The 18987-nt window shown below is 39.2% G+C and overlaps 1 protein-coding gene across 1 annotated transcript in view; it reads left to right on the top strand.

Annotated features, from left to right (window-relative positions):
- Window positions 1-18987, top strand: part of FIRRM (FIGNL1 interacting regulator of recombination and mitosis) — a 367507-nt gene that overhangs the window by 103868 nt on the left and 244652 nt on the right. The window contains exons 9-12 of the mRNA XM_053693168.1: window positions 1594-1658; window positions 10152-10300; window positions 16733-16862; window positions 18589-18775. Of these exons, the coding sequence (XP_053549143.1) occupies window positions 1594-1658; window positions 10152-10300; window positions 16733-16862; window positions 18589-18775 (531 nt within the window). The remainder of the gene's footprint in view (window positions 1-1593; window positions 1659-10151; window positions 10301-16732; window positions 16863-18588; window positions 18776-18987) is intronic.

Here is an 18987-nt window from a genome sequence, read left to right as displayed (position 1 = left end):
TGGAGGTGTCCTCTGAGGAAGGACCTTCTAACTCAGGGTCCATTCCTCCATCCAAATCTTTTTTCTGAAGCCGACTGCTTGGAGATTGAACACTTAGTTCTGTCTAAGCATGTATTATCTGAGTTGGTCATTCTGACCGTGATCCAGGCTCGCAAGCCTGTTACTCCAAAAAATTTCCATAAGGTATGGCGTAAATACCTTTATTGGTGTGAATCTAAGGGCTACTCTTGGCATAGGGTCAGGATTCCTAGAATTTTGTCTTTTCTCCTGGAAGGTCTGGAGAAAGGGTGCTCAGTCAGTTCTCTGAAAGGTCAGATTTCTGCATTATCTATTTTGTTACACAAGCGTCTTTGGGATGTGCCAGATGTTCAGTTTTTTTGTCAGGCCCTAGTCAGAATCAGGCCTGTGTTTGCTCCTCCTTGGAGCCTTAATCTTATTCTTAAAGTTTTGCAGCAGGCTCTGTTTGAGCCAATGCATTCCATAGATATTAAATTGCTATCTTGGAAGGTTTTGCGTCTTATTGCTATCTCTTCTGCTCAGAGTTTCGGAACTCTCGGCTTTGCAGTATGATTTGCCTTACCTTATCTTTCATGCGGATAAGGTGGTTCTTCATACTAAATTGTGGTTTCTTCCTAAAATGGTTTCGAATAGAAATATTAATCAGGAAATTGTTGTTCCTTCTCTCTGTCCCAATTCTTCTTCTCATAAAGAACGTCTGTTGCACAACTTGGATGTTATGCGTGCCTAAAATTCTACCTACAGGCGACTAAGGATTTTCACCAGTCTTCTGTCCTGTTTGTTTGTTTCTCAGAAAAGCTTAAGGGTCAGAAGGCTACTTCTATTTCCCTCTGGTTGAGAAGTATGATTCGCTTTGCTTATAAGACTGCTGCACAGCGGCCTCCTGAGTGAATTACAGCTCATTCCACTAGGGCTGTCTCCTCTTCTTGGGCTTTCAAATATGAAGCTTCTGTGGAACAGCTTTGCAAGGCTGCAACTTGGTTCTCTGTGCATACTTTTTCCAAATTTTCCAAATTTGATACTTTTGCCTCGGCTGAGGCCTCTTTTGGGAGAAAGGTTCTTCAAGCGGTGGTGCCTTCTGTTTAAGTCTGCCTGTCTTGTTCTCCTTCCTGTTCATTCTGTGTCCTCTAGCTTGGATATTGATTCCCACTAGTAATTGAATGACGTCTTGGACTCTCCATATCTCAGGAAAGAAAACAAAATTTATGCTTAACGGATAGATTTCTTTCTTTCCAGATATGGAGAGTCCACGATCCCACCCTTTATTAAGACTTATTTTTTACTAAACCTCAGGCACCTCTACACCTTTGTGTTATTCTTTTTCCATTTCCCTTCGGTCGAATGACTGGGGGATTATGAGTAGGGGAGAGACACTTAACAGCTTTGCTGTGGTGCTCTTTGCCTCCTCCTGCTGGCCAGGAGTGATATTCCCACTAGTAATTGAATGATGTTGTGGACTCTTCATATCCGGAAAGAAAGAAATTGATCAGGTAAGCATACATTTTGTTTTTTTCAATGCACGCTCCAACTCTCATTGCTTACACTTTATGTCTTATCGAAATATTTTTTTTTAAGGAATTCATGCCTTTTTTGTCACGCTCCTGTACCAAGTTACATCAGCTTTATCTTGAGATACACAGGTATGTGCAGCATTTCTTATAAGCAGCATTTTATAGAAAGGATGCATTAAAGAATTTTCAAGTGGGTACTAAAATATAATTCCTTATGCTTTGTTCTCTGCAAAACTAGAAATTAGTGTAATCACATATTGCAAACGTTCTGTGATAATTATTTTTTATAGAAGAATATTATACATCCTACTATCAGACTGAATACCATATTAAGAGAAAGGAGAACTGCAGTGTTCCTGCTATATGTACCAAGGGCAGTTGATTTCTCAGCCAGTTGAAATAAAAATTATTTGAATTACTTAAAGGGATACTAAACCCACATTTTTTATTTTAAATTTCAGATAGAGCAGGAATTTTAAGCAACTTTCTAATTTACTCCTACTATCAATTTTTCTTTGTTCTCTTGCTATCTTTATTTAAAAAGCAGGCATTTAAAGCTTAGGAAACAGCCCATTTAAAGATATAGTAAAAAAAATGAAACTCATGATTCAGATAGAATATGCAATTTTAACCAACTTTCTAATTTACTCCTTTTATCAAATTTTCTTCGTTCTCTTGGTATCTTTATTTTAAAAAGCTGGCATTAGCTTAGAAGCCGGCCTATTTTTGGTTCAGAACCTGGGTAGGGCTTGCTGATTGGTGTCTAAATGTAGCCATCCAATCAGCAAGCGCTACCCAGGTGCTAAACCAAAAATGGGCCGGCTCCTAAGCTTACTTTCCAGCTTTTTTTATATAAAGATAGCAAGAGAACAAAGAAAAATTGATAATAGGAGTAAATGAGAAAGTTGCTTAAAATTGCATATTCTATCTGAATCATGAAAGTTTATTTTTGACTAGACTATCCCTTTAAGGTTCAGCACCCGCGATAGCACTTGCTTATTGGTGGCTAGATCTAGCAAACCAATAAGCATGCATAACCCAGGTTCTGAACCAAAAATGAGCTGGCTCTTAAGCTTTTCATTACTGCTTTTTAAATAAAGATAGCAAGAGAACGAATAAAAATTGATAATAGGAGTAAATTAGAAAGTTGCTTAAAATTACGCTCTGACTCATTAAATATTTTTTTTCTTCTGTTAAGTGTGATCAGTCCACGGGTCATCATTACTTCTGGGATATTACTCCTCCCCAACAGGAAGTGCAAGAGGATTCACCCAGCAGAGCTGCATATAGCTCCTCCCCTCTACGTCACTCCCAGTCATTCTCTTGCACCCAACGACTAGATAGGATGTGTGAGAGGACTATGGTGATTATACTTAGATTTATATCTTCAATCAAAAGTTTATTTTAAAATAGCACCGGAGTGTGTTATTATCTCTCTGGCAGAGTTTGAAGAAGAATCTACCAGAGTTTTTGTTATGATTTTAGCCGGAGTAGTTAAGATCATATTGCTGTTTCTCGGCCATCTGAGGAGAGGTAAACTTCAGATCAGGGGACAGCGGGCAGATGAATCTGCATAGAGGTATGTAGCAGTTTTTATTTTCTGACAATGGAATTGATGAGAAAATCCTGCCATACCGATATAATGTCATGTATGTATACTTTACACTTCAGTATTCTGGGGAATGGTACTTCACTAGAATTACACTGTAAGAAATACATAAAGCTGTTTAATAACTAGAGATTATGTTTAACGTTTTTGCTGGAATGTAAAATCGTTTTCATTTACTGAGGTACTGAGTGAATAAATGTTTGGGCACTATTTTTCCACTTGGCAGTTGCTTAATCTGTTTTCTGACAGTTTCTGTTCTCCCTCACTGCTGTGTGTGAGGGGGAGGGGCCGTTTTTTGGCGCTTTTACTACACATCAAATATTTCAGTCAGCAACTCATTGTATTCCCTGCATGATCCGGTTCATCTCTACAGAGCTCAGGGGTCTTCAAAACTTATTTTGAAGGAGGTAATTTCTCTCAGCAGAGCTGTGAGAATTATAGTTTGACTGAGATAAAAAACGTTTATTCTGTAATTTGTTTCCTGCTTTCAGAATTTGTTATCTTTGCTAATGGGATTAAACCTTTGCTAAAGTTGTGTTATTTACAAGGATTGAGGCTATAACTGTTTCAATTTATTAATTTTCAACTGTCATAGATCTTCTGTGCTTCTTAAAGGCACAGTACGTTTTAATATTATTCTAATTGAATTGTATTTCCAAGTTGCAAGTTTATTTGCTAGTGTGTTAAACATGTCTGATTCAGAGGATGATACCTGTGTCATTTGTTGCAATGCCAAAGTGGAGCCCAATAGAAATTTATGTACTAACTGTATTGATGCTACTTTAAATAAAAGTCAATCTGTACAAATTGAACAAATTTCACCAAACAACGAGGGGAGAGTTATGCCGACTAACTCGCCTCACGTGTCAGTACCTACATCTCCCGCTCAGAGGGAGGTGCGTGATATTGTAGCGCCGAGTACATCTGGGCGGCCATTACAAATCACATTACAGGATATGGCTACTGTTATGACTGAGGTTTTGGCTAAATTACCAGAGCTAAGAGGTAAGCGTGATCACTCTGGGGTGAGAACAGAGTGCGCTGATAATATTAGGGCCATGTCAGACACTGCGTCACAGGTGGCAGAACATGAGGACGGAGAGCTTCATTCTGTGGGTGACGGTTCTGATCCAAACAGACTGGATTCAGATATTTCAAATTTTAAATTTAAACTGGAAAACCTCCGTGTATTACTAGGGGAGGTGTTAGCGGCTCTGAATGATTGTAACACAGTTGCAATACCAGAGAAAATGTGTAGGTTGGATAAATATTTTGCGGTACCGACGAGTACTGAGGTTTTTCCTATACCTAAGAGACTTACTGAAATTGTTACTAAGGAGTGGGATAGACCCGGTGTGCCGTTCTCACCCCCTCCGATATTTAGAAAAATGTTTCCAATAGACGCCACCACAAGGGACTTATGGCAAACGGTCCCTAAGGTGGAGGGAGCAGTTTCTACCTTAGCTAAGCGTACCACTATCCCGGTGGAGGATAGCTGTGCTTTTTCAGATCCAATGGATAAAAAATTAGAGGGTTACCTTAAGAAAATGTTTGTTCAACAAGGTTTTATATTGCAACCCCTTGCATGCATTGCGCCGATCACGGCTGCAGCGGCATTCTGGATTGAGTCTCTGGAAGAGAACATTGGTTCAGCTACTCTGGACGACATTACGGACAGGCTTAGAGTCCTTAAACTAGCTAATTCATTCATTTCGGAGGCCGTAGTACATCTTACTAAACTTACGGCGAAGAATTCAGGATTCGCCATTCAGGCACGCAGGGCGCTGTGGCTAAAATCCTGGTCAGCTGATGTTACTTCTAAGTCTAAATTGCTTAATATACCTTTCAAAGGGCAGACCTTATTCGGGCCCGGGTTGAAAGAGATTATCGCTGACATTACAGGAGGTAAAGGCCATGCCCTGCCTCAGGACAAAGCCAAAGCCAAGACTAGACAGTCTAATTTTCGTTCCTTTCGTAATTTCAAAGCAGGAGCAGCATCAACTTCCTCTGCACCAAAACAGGAAGGAGCTGTTGCTCGCTACAGACAAGGCTGGAAACCTAACCAGTCCTGGAACAAGGGCAAGCAGACTAGGAAACCTGCTGCTGCCCCTAAAACAGCATGAATTGAGGGCCCCCGATCCGGGATCGGATCTAGTGGGGGGCAGACTTTCTCTCTTCGCCCAGGCTTGGGCAAGAGATGTTCAGGATCCCTGGGCGCTAGAGATAATATCTCAGGGATACCTTCTGGACTTCAAATACTCTCCTCCAAGAGAGAGATTTCATCTGTCAAGATTGTCAACAATCCAGACAAAGAAAGAGGCGTTTCTACGCTGCGTACAAGAGCTCTTGTTAATGGGAGTAATCCATCCAGTTCCACGATCGGAACAGGGACAGGGGTTTTACTCAAATCTGTTTGTGGTTCCCAAAAAAGAGGGAACTTTCAGACCAATCCTGGACTTAAATATCCTAAACAAATTCCTAAGAGTTCCATCGTTCAAGATGGAGACTATTCGGACAATTTTACCTATGATCCAAGAGGGTCAGTACATGACCACTGTAGATTTAAAAGATGCTTACCTTCACATACCGATTCACAAAGATCATTATCGGTACCTAAGGTTTGCCTTCCTAGACAGGCATTACCAGTTTGTGGCTCTTCCATTCGGATTGGCTACAGCTCCAAGAATCTTCACAAAGGTTCTGGGTGCTCTTCTGGCGGTACTAAGACCGCGGGGAATCTCGGTAGCTCCATACCTAGACGACATTCTGATACAAGCTTCAAGCTTTCAAACTGCCAAGTCTCATACAGAGTTAGTGCTGGCATTTCTAAGGTCACATGGATGGAAGGTGAACGAAAAGAAAAGTTCACTCGTTCCACTCACAAGAGTTCCCTTCCTGGGGACTCTTATAGATTCTGTAGAAATGAAGATTTACCTGACAGAGGACAGGCTAACAAGACTTCAAAGTGCTTGCCGCACCCTTCATTCCATTCAACACCCGTCAGTGGCTCAATGCATGGAGGTAATCTGCTTAATGGTAGCGGCAATGGACATAGTACCCTTTGCACGCTTACACCTCAGACCACTGCAACTGTGCATGCTAAGTCAGTGGAATGGGGATTACTCAGACTTATCCCCTTCTCTGAATCTGGATCAAGAGACCAGAAATTCTCTTCTATGGTGGCTTTCTCGGCCACATCTGTCCAGGGGGATGCCATTCAGCAGACCAGACTGGACAATTGTAACAACAGACGCCAGCCTTCTAGGTTGGGGTGCCGTCTGGAATTCTCTGAAGGCTCAGGGACAATGGAGTCAGGAGGAGAGTCTCCTGCCAATAAACATTCTGGAATTGAGAGCAGTTCTCAATGCCCTCCTGGCTTGGCCCCAGTTGACAACTCGGGGGTTCATCAGGTTTCAGTCGGACAACATCACTACTGTAGCTTACATCAACCATCAGGGAGGGACAAGAAGCTCCCTAGCTATGATGGAAGTATCAAAGATAATTCGCTGGGCAGAGTCTCACTCTTGCCACCTGTCAGCAATCCACATCCCGGGAGTGGAGAACTGGGAGGCGGATTTCTTAAGTCGTCAGACTTTTCATCCGGGGGAGTGGGAACTTCATCCGGAGGTCTTTGCCCAAATACTTCGACGTTGGGGCAAACCAGAGATAGATCTCATGGCGTCTCGACAGAACGCCAAGCTTCCTCGTTACGGGTCCAGATCCAGGGATCCAGGAGCAGTCCTGATAGATGCTCTGACAGCACCTTGGGACTTCAGGATGGCTTACGTGTTTCCACCCTTCCCGTTACTTCCTCGATTGATTGCCAGAATCAAACAAGAGAGAGCATCAGTGATTCTAATAGCACCTGCGTGGCCACGCAGGACTTGGTATGCAGACCTGGTGGACTTGTCATCCTGTCCACCTTGGTCTCTACCTCTGAAACAGGACCTTCTGATACAGGGTCCCTTCAAATATCAAAATCTAACTTCTCTGAAGCTGACTGCTTGGAAATTGAACGCTTGATTTTATCAAGACGTGGGTTTTCTGAGTCAGTTATTGATACCTTAATACAGGCTAGGAAACCTGTTACCAGAAAGATTTACCATAAGATATGGCGTAAATACCTATATTGGTGTGAATCCAAAGGTTACTCTTGGAGTAAGGTTAGGATTCCTAGGATATTGTCTTTTCTACAAGAAGGTTTAGAAAAGGGTTTATCTGCTAGTTCATTAAAGGGACAGATCTCAGCTCTGTCCATTCTGTTACACAAACGTCTGTCAGAAGTTCCTGACGTCCAGGCTTTTTGTCAGGCTTTGGCCAGGATTAAGCCTGTGTTTAAAACTGTTGCTCCACCATGGAGTTTAAACCTTGTTCTTAATGTTTTACAGGGCGTTCCGTTTGAACCCCTTCATTCCATTGATATAAAGTTGTTATCTTGGAAAGTTCTATTTTTAATGGCTATTTCCTCGGCTCGAAGAGTCTCTGAATTATCAGCCTTACATTGTGATTCTCCTTATTTGATTTTTCATTCGGATAAGGTAGTCCTGCGTACTAAACCTGGGTTCTTACCTAAGGTAGTTACTAACAGGAATATCAATCAAGAGATTGTTGTTCCTTCTTTATGCCCAAATCCTTCTTCAAAGAAGGAACGTCTACTGCACAACCTGGATGTAGTCCGTGCTCTAAAATTTTACTTACAGGCAACTAAGGAATTTCGACAAACGTCTTCTCTGTTTGTCATTTACTCTGGGCAGAGGAGAGGTCAAAAAGCTTCCGCTACCTCTCTTTCTTTTTGGCTTCGTAGCATAATTCGTTTAGCTTATGAGACTGCTGGACAGCAGCCTCCTGAAAGAATTACAGCTCATTCTACTAGAGCTGTGGCTTCCACTTGGGCCTTCAAGAATGAGGCCTCTGTTGAACAGATTTGCAAGGCTGCAACTTGGTCTTCGCTTCATACTTTTTCCAAATTTTACAAATTTGACACTTTTGCTTCATCGGAGGCTATTTTTGGGAGAAAGGTTCTTCAGGCAGTGGTTCCTTCTGTATAAAGAGCCTGCCTATCCCTCCCGTCATCCTTGTACTTTTGCTTTGGTATTGGTATCCCAGAAGTAATGATGACCCGTGGACTGATCACACTTAACAGAAGAAAACATAATTTATGCTTACCTGATAAATTCCTTTCTTCTGTAGTGTGATCAGTCCACGGCCCGCCCTGTTTTTAAGGCAGGTAAATATTTTTTAATTTATACTCCAGTCACCACTTCACCCTTGGCTTTTCCTTTCTCGTTGGTCCTTGGTCGAATGACTGGGAGTGACGTAGAGGGGAGGAGCTATATGCAGCTCTGCTGGGTGAATCCTCTTGCACTTCCTGTTGGGGAGGAGTAATATCCCAGAAGTAATGATGACCCGTGGACTGATCACACTACAGAAGAAAGGAATTTATCAGGTAAGCATAAATTATGTTTTTTTGGTTTAGTGTCCTTTTAAGCCTTACAGATTATGTTTATGTCAAGAAAATCTGGTTAAGCATGCAGAAAACTAGAAGAAACCCGTATCTTACTTATTCAAGGGTGGTTTCAGAGATCCTAAACAATTTGTTAATTTTAAAGTTTAAGCTGAAATTTCCTAGTTTCTTTCTTTTAATGGAAACTCAAAACTAAACTCTGCACCCCTATGTAATTATAATGTTCTGCACAAAATAATGTGTAGTAATATTTGCACACAACAATTTAGAATAAGCACATTAGCAAACATATGCTACGTTAGAATAAAGCAGCAAATTAGATGATATAATTAGCACTAATTTCATAATAAAAGATAATACAACAAAAATTACTATAATTGTCGTATGCTTGGAATTATGCAAAGCAAAATATAGAGAAAATATTAGATTTTTATAAAATACCAAGCAAAACAATAAATATACAAGTGGCAGTTTGGAGATAAATGCAAGTTGTAACCGGCACACTATTTGGCTGATTTACTGACCACCTGGCTAAAATATAAGAAAAATATTAAGATAAAATAAGCAAAATTTAAAGATTTCCAATGTTTGTTGTACGTATTGTTAAATTATGCAATTTATTTGTGCTTTGGTTAGCTTCTCTCCTCTTTTTTTTTTTCACACTTTTCTCTGTTTATTTCAAACCCAGACTTATCTAACAAACAAAACTCTTGAAAGTGCAAATAAAAAAATGACTTCTTATACTCCCCACATCTGTTATTAAAGCAGTGTACATCCACGTCAGATATAAAGAGATACTTTTTGAAATGTGGCAAAAACAATTGCCTGCCTAAAACCAGCTATACGTTTTTAATAAAACAGAGATGTTAGTCACACAGTATGGCCCTACTATAAATGTATTTAAAAGAAAAAAGCACTGACAAATGAAAATAAAAATAAAAAACATTATAAATGTAGGGACCTTTAAAGAAATAATAATCTGATAGAAAATGAATTTAAGAAAGTCCTGATAAAAAGTTCAGTATAAACACTGGTGATGGAATAAAAATGTATATGTATAACCTATAGACTATATATAAGATAAAGCCCCAAGGACATTCTGTGACACTTTTGCGCTCTTTTTTTTCTGTCTGTTTTTCTTAAATTTTAAAATAAACTGCAAATTACCAAACGTGGTCAGGAAAGTGAATTATTTTGCATACCTTTGGCACAAGACCAAGGTGCACATGCATTTCCAGTTAGAGAAATATCTTGCATGGTAATATCCTAGGTACTTTTCTCAGCTATGTCCTTCATGTAAGCTCTTCCTTGGTATGGGCCCTTCGAGTACAGATTTTGTCCAATCATAATATAACACAAGGCAAAACAGGTTTGTATTTATACTTTACGGTTTCTATCCCAGTGTATCTGAATGATCAGTTGATAGATGAGTGTCTATGGGGGGAACCTGTAGAGGCTAATTAGCTAAGAGTTAATAATGTTCTTATGCTTTTGCTCTGACCATGAAAAAAAACATTACATTTTTTTCACTTTGTAATTGTTTTTCCAGCAAAATTTCACCAAGTTTGTATGCAGTGCCCATCTGTGATGCACATAAGGATGAAATTGCTTGCGTATTCCTGGTGGTTCTCGATCCTTTCATCTTCCAGCTTCTTTCGTACAGGCCTTTCATGGAACTGGTTTTGAGTGAAAGTCTAGGTAGATCAAACCAATGAGTTATTTTATTTAAAAACATCCCTTAAAAAAATTTCAGAGCGCCAAGCATGTTGCACTATACATCAATCGAGCTGTGGGAGTTGTCCCTTTTAGGCAGTGACCAATCTATCACACTGAGTTGTGAACAAACATGCACTTCTTTATTTTCTTTCATGTAATTAGCAAGAGTCCATGAGCTAGTGACGTATGGGATATACATTCCTACCAGGAGGGGCAAAGTTTCCCAAACCTCAAAATGCCTATAAATACACCCCTCACCGCACCCACAAATCAGTTTTACAAACTTTGCCTCCCATGGAGGTGGTGAAGTAAGTTTGTGCTAGATTCTACGTTGATATGCGCTTCGCAGCAGGCTGGAGCCCGGTTTTCCTCTCAGTGTGCAGTGAATGTCAGAGGGATGTGAAGAGAGTATTGCCTATTTGAATTCAATGGTCTCCTTCTATGGGATCTATTTCATAGGTTCTCTGTTATCGGTCGTAGAGATTCATCTCTTACCTCCCTTTTCAGATCGACGATATACTCTTATATACCATTACCTCTACTGATTCTCGTTTCAGTACTGGTTTGGCTTTCTACTACATGTAGATGAGTGTCCTGGGGTAAGTAAGCCTTATTTTTTGTGACACTCTAAGCTATGGTTGGGCACTTTTATATAAAGTTCTAAATATATGTGTTTAAACATTTATTTGCCTTGATTTTGGATGATCAATATTCCTTATTTCAGACAGTCAGTTTCATTATTTGGGATAATGCATATGAATTAAAACATTTTTTCTTACCTTAAAATTGACTTTTTTCCCTGTGGGCTGTTAGGCTCGCGGGGGCTGAAAATGCTTCATTTTATTGCGTCATTCTTGGCGCCGACTTTTTTGGTGCAAAAAAAAAAAATTTCTTTATCATTTCCGGCGTCATACTTGTCGCCGGAAGTTGTTCGTGTTTGCGTCATTTTTTTGACGTTTTGCGCCAAAAATGTCGGCGTCACCGGATGTGGCATCATTCTTGGCGCCAAAGCATTTGGGCGCCAATAATGTGGGCGGCTTTTTTGGCGCTAAAAAATGTGGGCGTCATTTTTGTCTCCACCTTTTTTCTCACATTATTTAAGTCTCATTTTTCATTTGCTTCTGGTTGCTAGAGGCTTGTTCATTGGCATTTTTTCCCATTCCTGAAACTGCCTTTTAAGGAATTTGATAGATTTTGCTTTATATGTTGTTTTTTCTCTTACATATTGCAAGATGTCTCAGATTGACCCTGGATCAGAAGCTACTTCTGGAAAAACGCTGCCTGATGCTGGTTCCACCAAAGTTAAGTGTATCTGCTGTAAACTTGTGGTAACTGTCCCTCCGGCTGTAGTTTGTGATGAATGTCATGATAAGCTTGCGAATGCAGATAGTATTTCCATTAGTAATATACCATTACCTGTTGCTGTTCCATCAACATCTAATACTCAGGATGTTCCTGTTAATATAAGAGATTTTGTTTCTAAATCTATTAGGAAGGCTATGTCTTTTATTCCTCCTTCCAGTAAACGTAAAAGGTCTTTTAAAACTTCACATTTTTCAGATGAATTTTTAAATGAACATCATCATTCTGATTTGTCTGTTTCTGATGATGATTTTTCTGGTTCAGAGGATTCTGTCTCAGATATTGACACTGATAAATCTTCATATTTATTTAAAATGGAATTTATTCGTTCTTTACTTAAAGAAGTTTTAATCGCATTAGAGATGGAGGAATCTAGTCCTCTTGATACTAAATCTACTAAGCGTTTAAATTCGGTTTTTAAACCTCCTACAGTTATTCCGGAAGTTTTTCCTGTCCCTGATGCTATTTCTGAAGTAATTTCTAGGGAATGGAATAATCTGGGTAATTCATTTACTCCTAAAAGGTTTAAGAAATTGTATCCTGTGCCATCTGACAGATTAGAGTTTTGGGACAAAATCCCTAAAGTTGATGGGGCTATCTCTACACTCGCTAAACGTACTACTATTCCTACGGCAGATAGTACTTCCTTTAAGGATTCTTTAGATAGGAAAATTGATTCCTTTCTAAGGAAAGCTTATTTATGTTCAGGTAATCTTCTTAGGCCTGCTATTTCTTTGGCTGATGTTGCGGCAGCTTCCACTTTTTGGTTGGAGGCTTTGGCACAACAAGTGTCAGATCATAATACTCATAGCATTGTTAAACTTCTTCAACATGCTAATAACTTTATTTGTGATGCCATCTTTGATATCATTAGAGTTGATGTCAGGTATATGTCTTTAGCTATTTTAGCTAGAAGAGCTTTATGGCTTAAAACTTGGAATGCTGATATGTCTTCTAAGTCAATTTTGCTTTCCCTTTCTTTTCAAGGTAATAAATTGTTTGGTTCCCAGTTGGATTCTATTATTTCAACTGTTACTGGGGGGAAATGAACTTTTTTACCTCAGGATAAAAAATCTAAAGGTAAATATAGGGCTGCTAATCGTTTTCGTTCCTTTCGTCAGAATAAGGAAAAGAAGCCTGATCCTTCCCCTAAAGGAACAGTTTCTGCTTGGAAACCATCTCCAGTCTGGAATAAATCCAAGCCTTTTAGAAAGCAAAAGCCAGCTCCCAAGTCCACATGAAGGTGCGCGGCCTTCATTCCAGCACAGCTGGTAGGGGGCAGATTACGATTTTTCAAAGAAATTTGGTTCAATTCGATTCACAGTCTTTGGATTCAGAACATTGTTTCACAAGGGTACAGAATAGGTTTCAAGGTAAGGCCTCCTCGCATTCCAATAAATCCAGTGAAGGCTCAAGCATTTCTGAAATGTGTTTCAGATCTAGAGTTGGCTGGAGTGTGCCAGTTCCAGTTCTGGAACAGGGTCTGGGGTTTTACTCCAATCTATTCATTGTACCAAAGAAGGAGAATTCCTTCAGACCAGTTCTGGATTTAAAAATATTGAATCGTTATGTAAGGATACCAACATTCAAAATGGTAACTATAAGGACTATTCTGCCTTTTGTTCAGCAAGGGCATTATATGTCCACAATAGATTTACAGGATGCATATCTGCATATTCCGATTCATCCAGATCACTATCAGTTTCTGAGATTCTCTTTTCTAGACAAGCATTACCAATTTGTGGCTCTGCCGTTCGGCCTAGCAACAGCTCCAAGGATTTTTTCAAAGGTTCTCGGTGCCCTGCTATCTGTAATCAGAGAACAGGGTATTGTGGTATTTCCTTATTTGGACGATATCTTGGTACTTGCTCAGTCTTCACATTTAGCAGAATTTCATACGAATCGACTTGTGTCATTTCTTCAAGAACATGGTTGGAGGATCAATTTACCAAAGAGTTCATTGATTCCTCAGACAAGGGTAACCTTTTTAGGTTTCCAAATAGATTCAGTGTCCATGACTTTGTCTCTGACGGACAAGAGACGTCTGAAATTGGTTTCAGCTTGTCGAAACCTTCAGTCTCAATCATTCCCTTCGGTAGCCTTATGCATGGAAATTCTAGGTCTTATGACTGCTGCATCGGATGCGATCCCCTTTGCTCGTTTTCAGATGCGACCTCTTCGGCTTTATATGCTGAACCAGTGGTTCAGGGATTATACAAAGATATCACAGTTAATATCTTTAAATCCGATTGTACGACACTCTCTGACGTGGTGGACAGATCACCATCGTTTAGTTCAAGGGGCTTCTTTTGTTCTTCCATCCTGGACTGCGAGTCTGACAGGTTGGGGAGCTGTATGGGGGTCTCTGACAGCGCAGGGGGTTTGGGAATCTCAGGAGGCGAGATTACCCATCAACATTTTGGAACGCCGTGCGATTTTCAGAGCTCTTCAGTCGTGGCCTCTTCTGAAGAGAGAATCGTTCATTTGTTTTCAGACGGACAATGTCACAACCGTGGCATATGTCAATCATCAAGGGGGGACTCGCAGTCCTCTGGCTATGAAAGAAGTACCTCCGATACTTGCTTGGGCGGAATCCAGCTCCTGTCTAATTTCTGCGGTTCTCATCCCAGGTGTAGACAATTGGGAAGCGGATTATCTCAGTCGCCAGACGTTACATCCGGGAGAATGGTCTCTTCACCCAGAGGTGTTTCTTCAGATTGTTCAAACCTAGGGTCTTCCAGAAATAGATCTGATGGCTTCTCATCTAAACAAGAAACTTCCCAGGTATCTGTCCAGATCCAGGGATCCTCAGGCGGAGGCAGTGGATGCATTGTCACTTCCTTGGAAGTATCATCCTGCCTATATCTTTCCGCCTCTAGTTCTTCTTCCAAGAGTGATCTCCAAGATTCTAAAAGAGCGTTCGTTTGTTCTGCTGGTGGCTCCAGCATGGCCTCACAGGTTTTGGTATGCGGATCTTGTTCGGATGGCTACTTGCCAACCTTGGACTCTTCCGTTAAGACCAGACCTTCTATCTCAAGGTCCTTTTTTCCATCAGGATCTCAAATCATTAAATTTGAAGGTATGGAGATTGAACGCTTGATTCTCAGTCATAGAGGTTTCTCTGACTCCGTAATTAATACTATGTTACAGGATCGTAAATCTGTGTCTAGGAAGATATTTTATAGAGTCTGGAAGACTTACATTTCTTGGTGCTCTTCTCATCAATTTTCCTGGCATTCTTTTAGAATTCCTAGAATTTTACAATTTCTTCAGGATGGTCTGGATAAAGGTTTGTCTGCAAGTTCTTTGAAAGGACAAATTTCTGCTCTTTCTGTGTTGTTTCACAGAAAGATTGCTAATCTTCCTGATATTCATTGTTTTGTACCGGCTTTGGTTCGTATAAAACCTGTCATTAAGTCAATCTCTCCTCCTTGGAGTTTAAATTTGGTTCTGGGGGCTTTACAAGCTCCTCCGTTTGAACCTATGCATTCTCTGGACATTAAATTACTTTCTTGGAAAGTTCTGTTCCTTTTGGCCATCTCTTCTAGAAGAGTTTCAGAGTTATCTGCTCTTTCTTGTGAATCTCCTTTTCTGATTTTTTCATCAGGATAAGGCGGTGTTGCGGACTTCATTTAAATTTTTACCTAAAGTTGTGAACTCTAACAACATTAGTAGAGAAATTGTGGTTCCTTCATTGTGTCCTAATCCTAAGAATTCTTTCCGAAAGACTTCTAGTCTATTTGTTATCTTTTCCGGTTCCAGGAAAGGTCAGAAGGCCTCTGCCATTTCTTTGGCATCTTGGTTAAAATCTTTGATTCATCATGCTTATGTCGAGTCGGGTAAAACTCAGCCTCAAAGGATTACAGCTCATTCTACTAGGTCAGTTTCTACTTCCTGGGCGTTTAGGAATGAAGCTTCGGTTGATCAGATTTGCAAAGCAGCCACTTGGTCTTCTTTGCATACTTTTTTTGTTTCAGTTTGATTCTTCTGCTTATTATTTCAGTTTTTTTCATTATAAGATTTAAACTTTATTTTGGGGTGTGGATTATTTTTCAGCGGAATTGGCTGTCTTTATTTTATCCCTCCCTCTCTAGTGACTCTTGAGTGGAAGTTCCACATCTTGGGTATTTATTATCCGATACGTCACTAGCTCATGGACTCTTGCTAATTACATGAAAGAAAACATAATTTATGTAAGAACTTACCTGATAAATTCATTTCTTTCATATTAGCAAGAGTCCATGAGGCCCACCCTTTTTTGTGGTGGTTATGATTTTTTTGTATAAAGCACAATTATTCCAATTCCTTATTTTTTATGCTTTCGCACTTTTTTCTTATCACCCCACTTCTTGGCTATTTGTTAAACTGATTTGTGGGTGTGGTGAGGGGTGTATTTATAGGCATTTTGAGGTTTGGGAAACTTTGCCCCTCCTGGTAGGAATGTATATCCCATACGTCACTAGCTCATGGACTCTTGCTAATATGAAAGAAATGAATTTATCAGGTAAGTTCTTACATAAATTATGTTTTTTTTAAAACCAGTCAACATCTTGAATTTGACCATTTTCATGCAAATAATAATCATGTTTAAACAAAGATGTTTATTGCTATTATGTTTTCTAACAATGTATCTTTATATGCCAGTAACACATACATAATCTCCTGTACCAGCATGCTAGTAACTCTCATAGAGCAGGGGTTTCATTCCCCTTGGCTGCCAGTAACTTTTACCTAGCGATAATATAATATAACCAACTTATCTTGCAGTAGCACAGTAATTTGTTTCCCTCTTAGCTGTCTGTAACACAGCACTGTTTTTATTCCTTTTGGCTGCCAGTAAAAGCTATAACTGTATTAGATGTTAACCTAGGATGGTATTTTAAGTAGACGCCATTTAATTCATCTGTAGGGTAATGACCCTGGTCTTATTGCAACCAAGCAAAACATTTGCTTATAGCTAGTTCTGTCTGTTTCCATATTACATTTTTAATCTGTATTTGTAATAGGGTAAAAACACCTACAGGTAACTCATAGTATATCATTTCTTTTTAGAGCTGCCTTCTGAACATCTCTTCCCTCAGTGTTTACTTCTGCTTAACATAATGGACAAACTTCCCTCTGTGCCTGAAGAAGTGCAGACCTCATGGTGTACAGGAAGCAAGTTCTCTGAAGACACTCCCAGGTGTGAATTTTATTATTTATGTAGTATGTCCTTAACAATGCTGATTTAATTCACAGCTTAAGTGAGCAACAGGAAATTTAAACTAATTTACGGTTAAGTCATTTTGCTGAAAAGCAGTAAGAGATGAATAATATATACTAAACCTCACAAAGTCCTGATTTCAGAGTGGTGACAGCTATAGGAATAAAAAAAAAAAAAAAAAAAGCATTAGTGGGACCGTTTACTCAAAAAATGTCTCATCTTTATTTGTTCACAATGATCAACTTCACCTGCTGGAGTGTATTAAATTGTTTACAAGTATTTCCTTTACCCTTATATTGGCATTTGAAATAGTTGATTTAGCCTGTGGTATCCCCGCCTATTCTGAAAGTTTCTGGCCTTAGGTCCAAGCTATAGATAAGCTGTGTAAACACAGCCAGCAGAATAAATTACACTCCCAGTGGGGTATATAAGAGATAATCCAAAGTTGGGAACAAAAAATAAGCGCTCCAAGCCCAAAAATATATAAAAAGTTCAATTTTATTCCAAACCTTTTAAAAACATACAAAAATTGTATAAAAAGTGGTAAGCACAATTGTGCAAAAACAAGGTAGAGAACAGGTGCAAAAAACAGCAGATGTGGGTGGTCATTTGTGTAGCCTTTTCCAGATAAATTTGTGTCGTCATTTGTGTAGCATTTTTCAGCTAAATTTGTGAGCTCTATATGTAGAGCATTTTCCAGATGAATTTGTGTGGTCATTTGTGCAGCCTTTTCTGGATGAATTTGTATGGTCATTAGTATAGCTTTTTCTAGATTAATTTGTGTAGCCTTTTCCGGATGAATCTGCGTGGTCATCTGTGCAGCCTTAACCATATGCATTTATGTGGGCATTCATGTACCCTTTGTGCTGGTAGGTAGTTCCTTCCACTCTATAGTGATCCATGAATTTGTGGTTACGTTTTGGGCAGCTACCCATGATGCTTTTTTGTTGAATTGGGTACAGAAGCTAATTGTTGATTTTTGCCAGGATTTTTGTACCTTGCGTAATGCTTTATCAGGGGTCCATTTTTTTGGAAGAGGGGTGGTGTTGTTGGTAGTCATGCTCAGTTTTGTCTTTTTCTCTCTCTCTGGCAAACATGAATAAGCAGGGAGAGGCAGAATGTTTCTTTGTTTTGCTTTTAAAATTTCTGCCTTTTGCCAAAGTGGTTAAGAAACTATTAAATGTTAGCCCTGAATATCATAGCTTTATGTGCTTTAGTTCAAAGAGTAAGACAATACATTTAATGGAACATTCTAGTATGAAAACAAATAGCTCTACCCCTATTTTATCCTAAATGTATTAAACACCTAGATTGTGTTCAACTCTCTTCCAGGAATTAAACATGTAGCAAAAGAAGGATTTGGATTTAAAGGATACTAAACCCAATTTTTTTGTTTCATGGTTCAGATAGAGCATGCCATTTTAAGCAACTTTTGATTTAGCACCTGGGTAGTGCTTGCTGGCTAAATGTAGCCACCAATCAGCAAGCGCTACCCAGGGTTCTGAACCAAAAAAATGGGTAGACTTCTAAGCTTACATTCCTGCTATTTCAAATAAAGAAGATACCAAGAGTAAAAAGAAAAATTGATAAAAGGAGTAAATTAGAAAGTTGCTTAAAAATTTGTTTTTACACTTGAATATATTTTTATGATTTTTTTTTTTTTGGACAAAACTTTATTCCTAAATTCCTTTTGATTATGTTTTAGGATGTCCTTATTTAAAGGCCTGTTCAAGAGCTTCATGCTTTGCTCTCCTGAGCATTCTCTACCACTCTTCATGCAGGATGTACTGGTCAAGGGGCAAGCTCCAACAAATGTAACGTTATATCAGCACGTCTGTGTTCATCTGTGTGCTTACATTGTGTCACTTCCTCCAACTTTGTTTCCTGAACTGGTGAGCCACCTTCATTTTCTAATGTCATTTCTCTTTATTGATATAGTTTTTTTTCTGTAATAACATCTGGAAAATCATGCATATTAAAAGGACATTAAATACTTTGAGATGGTAATATAAAATGATAAATTGTATGTAAGAAAAACAACTCTGCAATATAATTCATTATTTATTGTGTCCCCTTTTCCTGCAATTCCATTCTGAAATTGAGC

The sequence above is a fragment of the Bombina bombina genome, chromosome 10 (assembly GCF_027579735.1).
Source record: "Bombina bombina isolate aBomBom1 chromosome 10, aBomBom1.pri, whole genome shotgun sequence".
In the NCBI taxonomy this organism is placed as follows: Eukaryota; Metazoa; Chordata; class Amphibia; order Anura; family Bombinatoridae; genus Bombina; species Bombina bombina.
The sequence above is the reverse complement of the archived record's forward strand: the minus strand, read 5'-3'. Positions and strand labels throughout refer to the sequence as shown.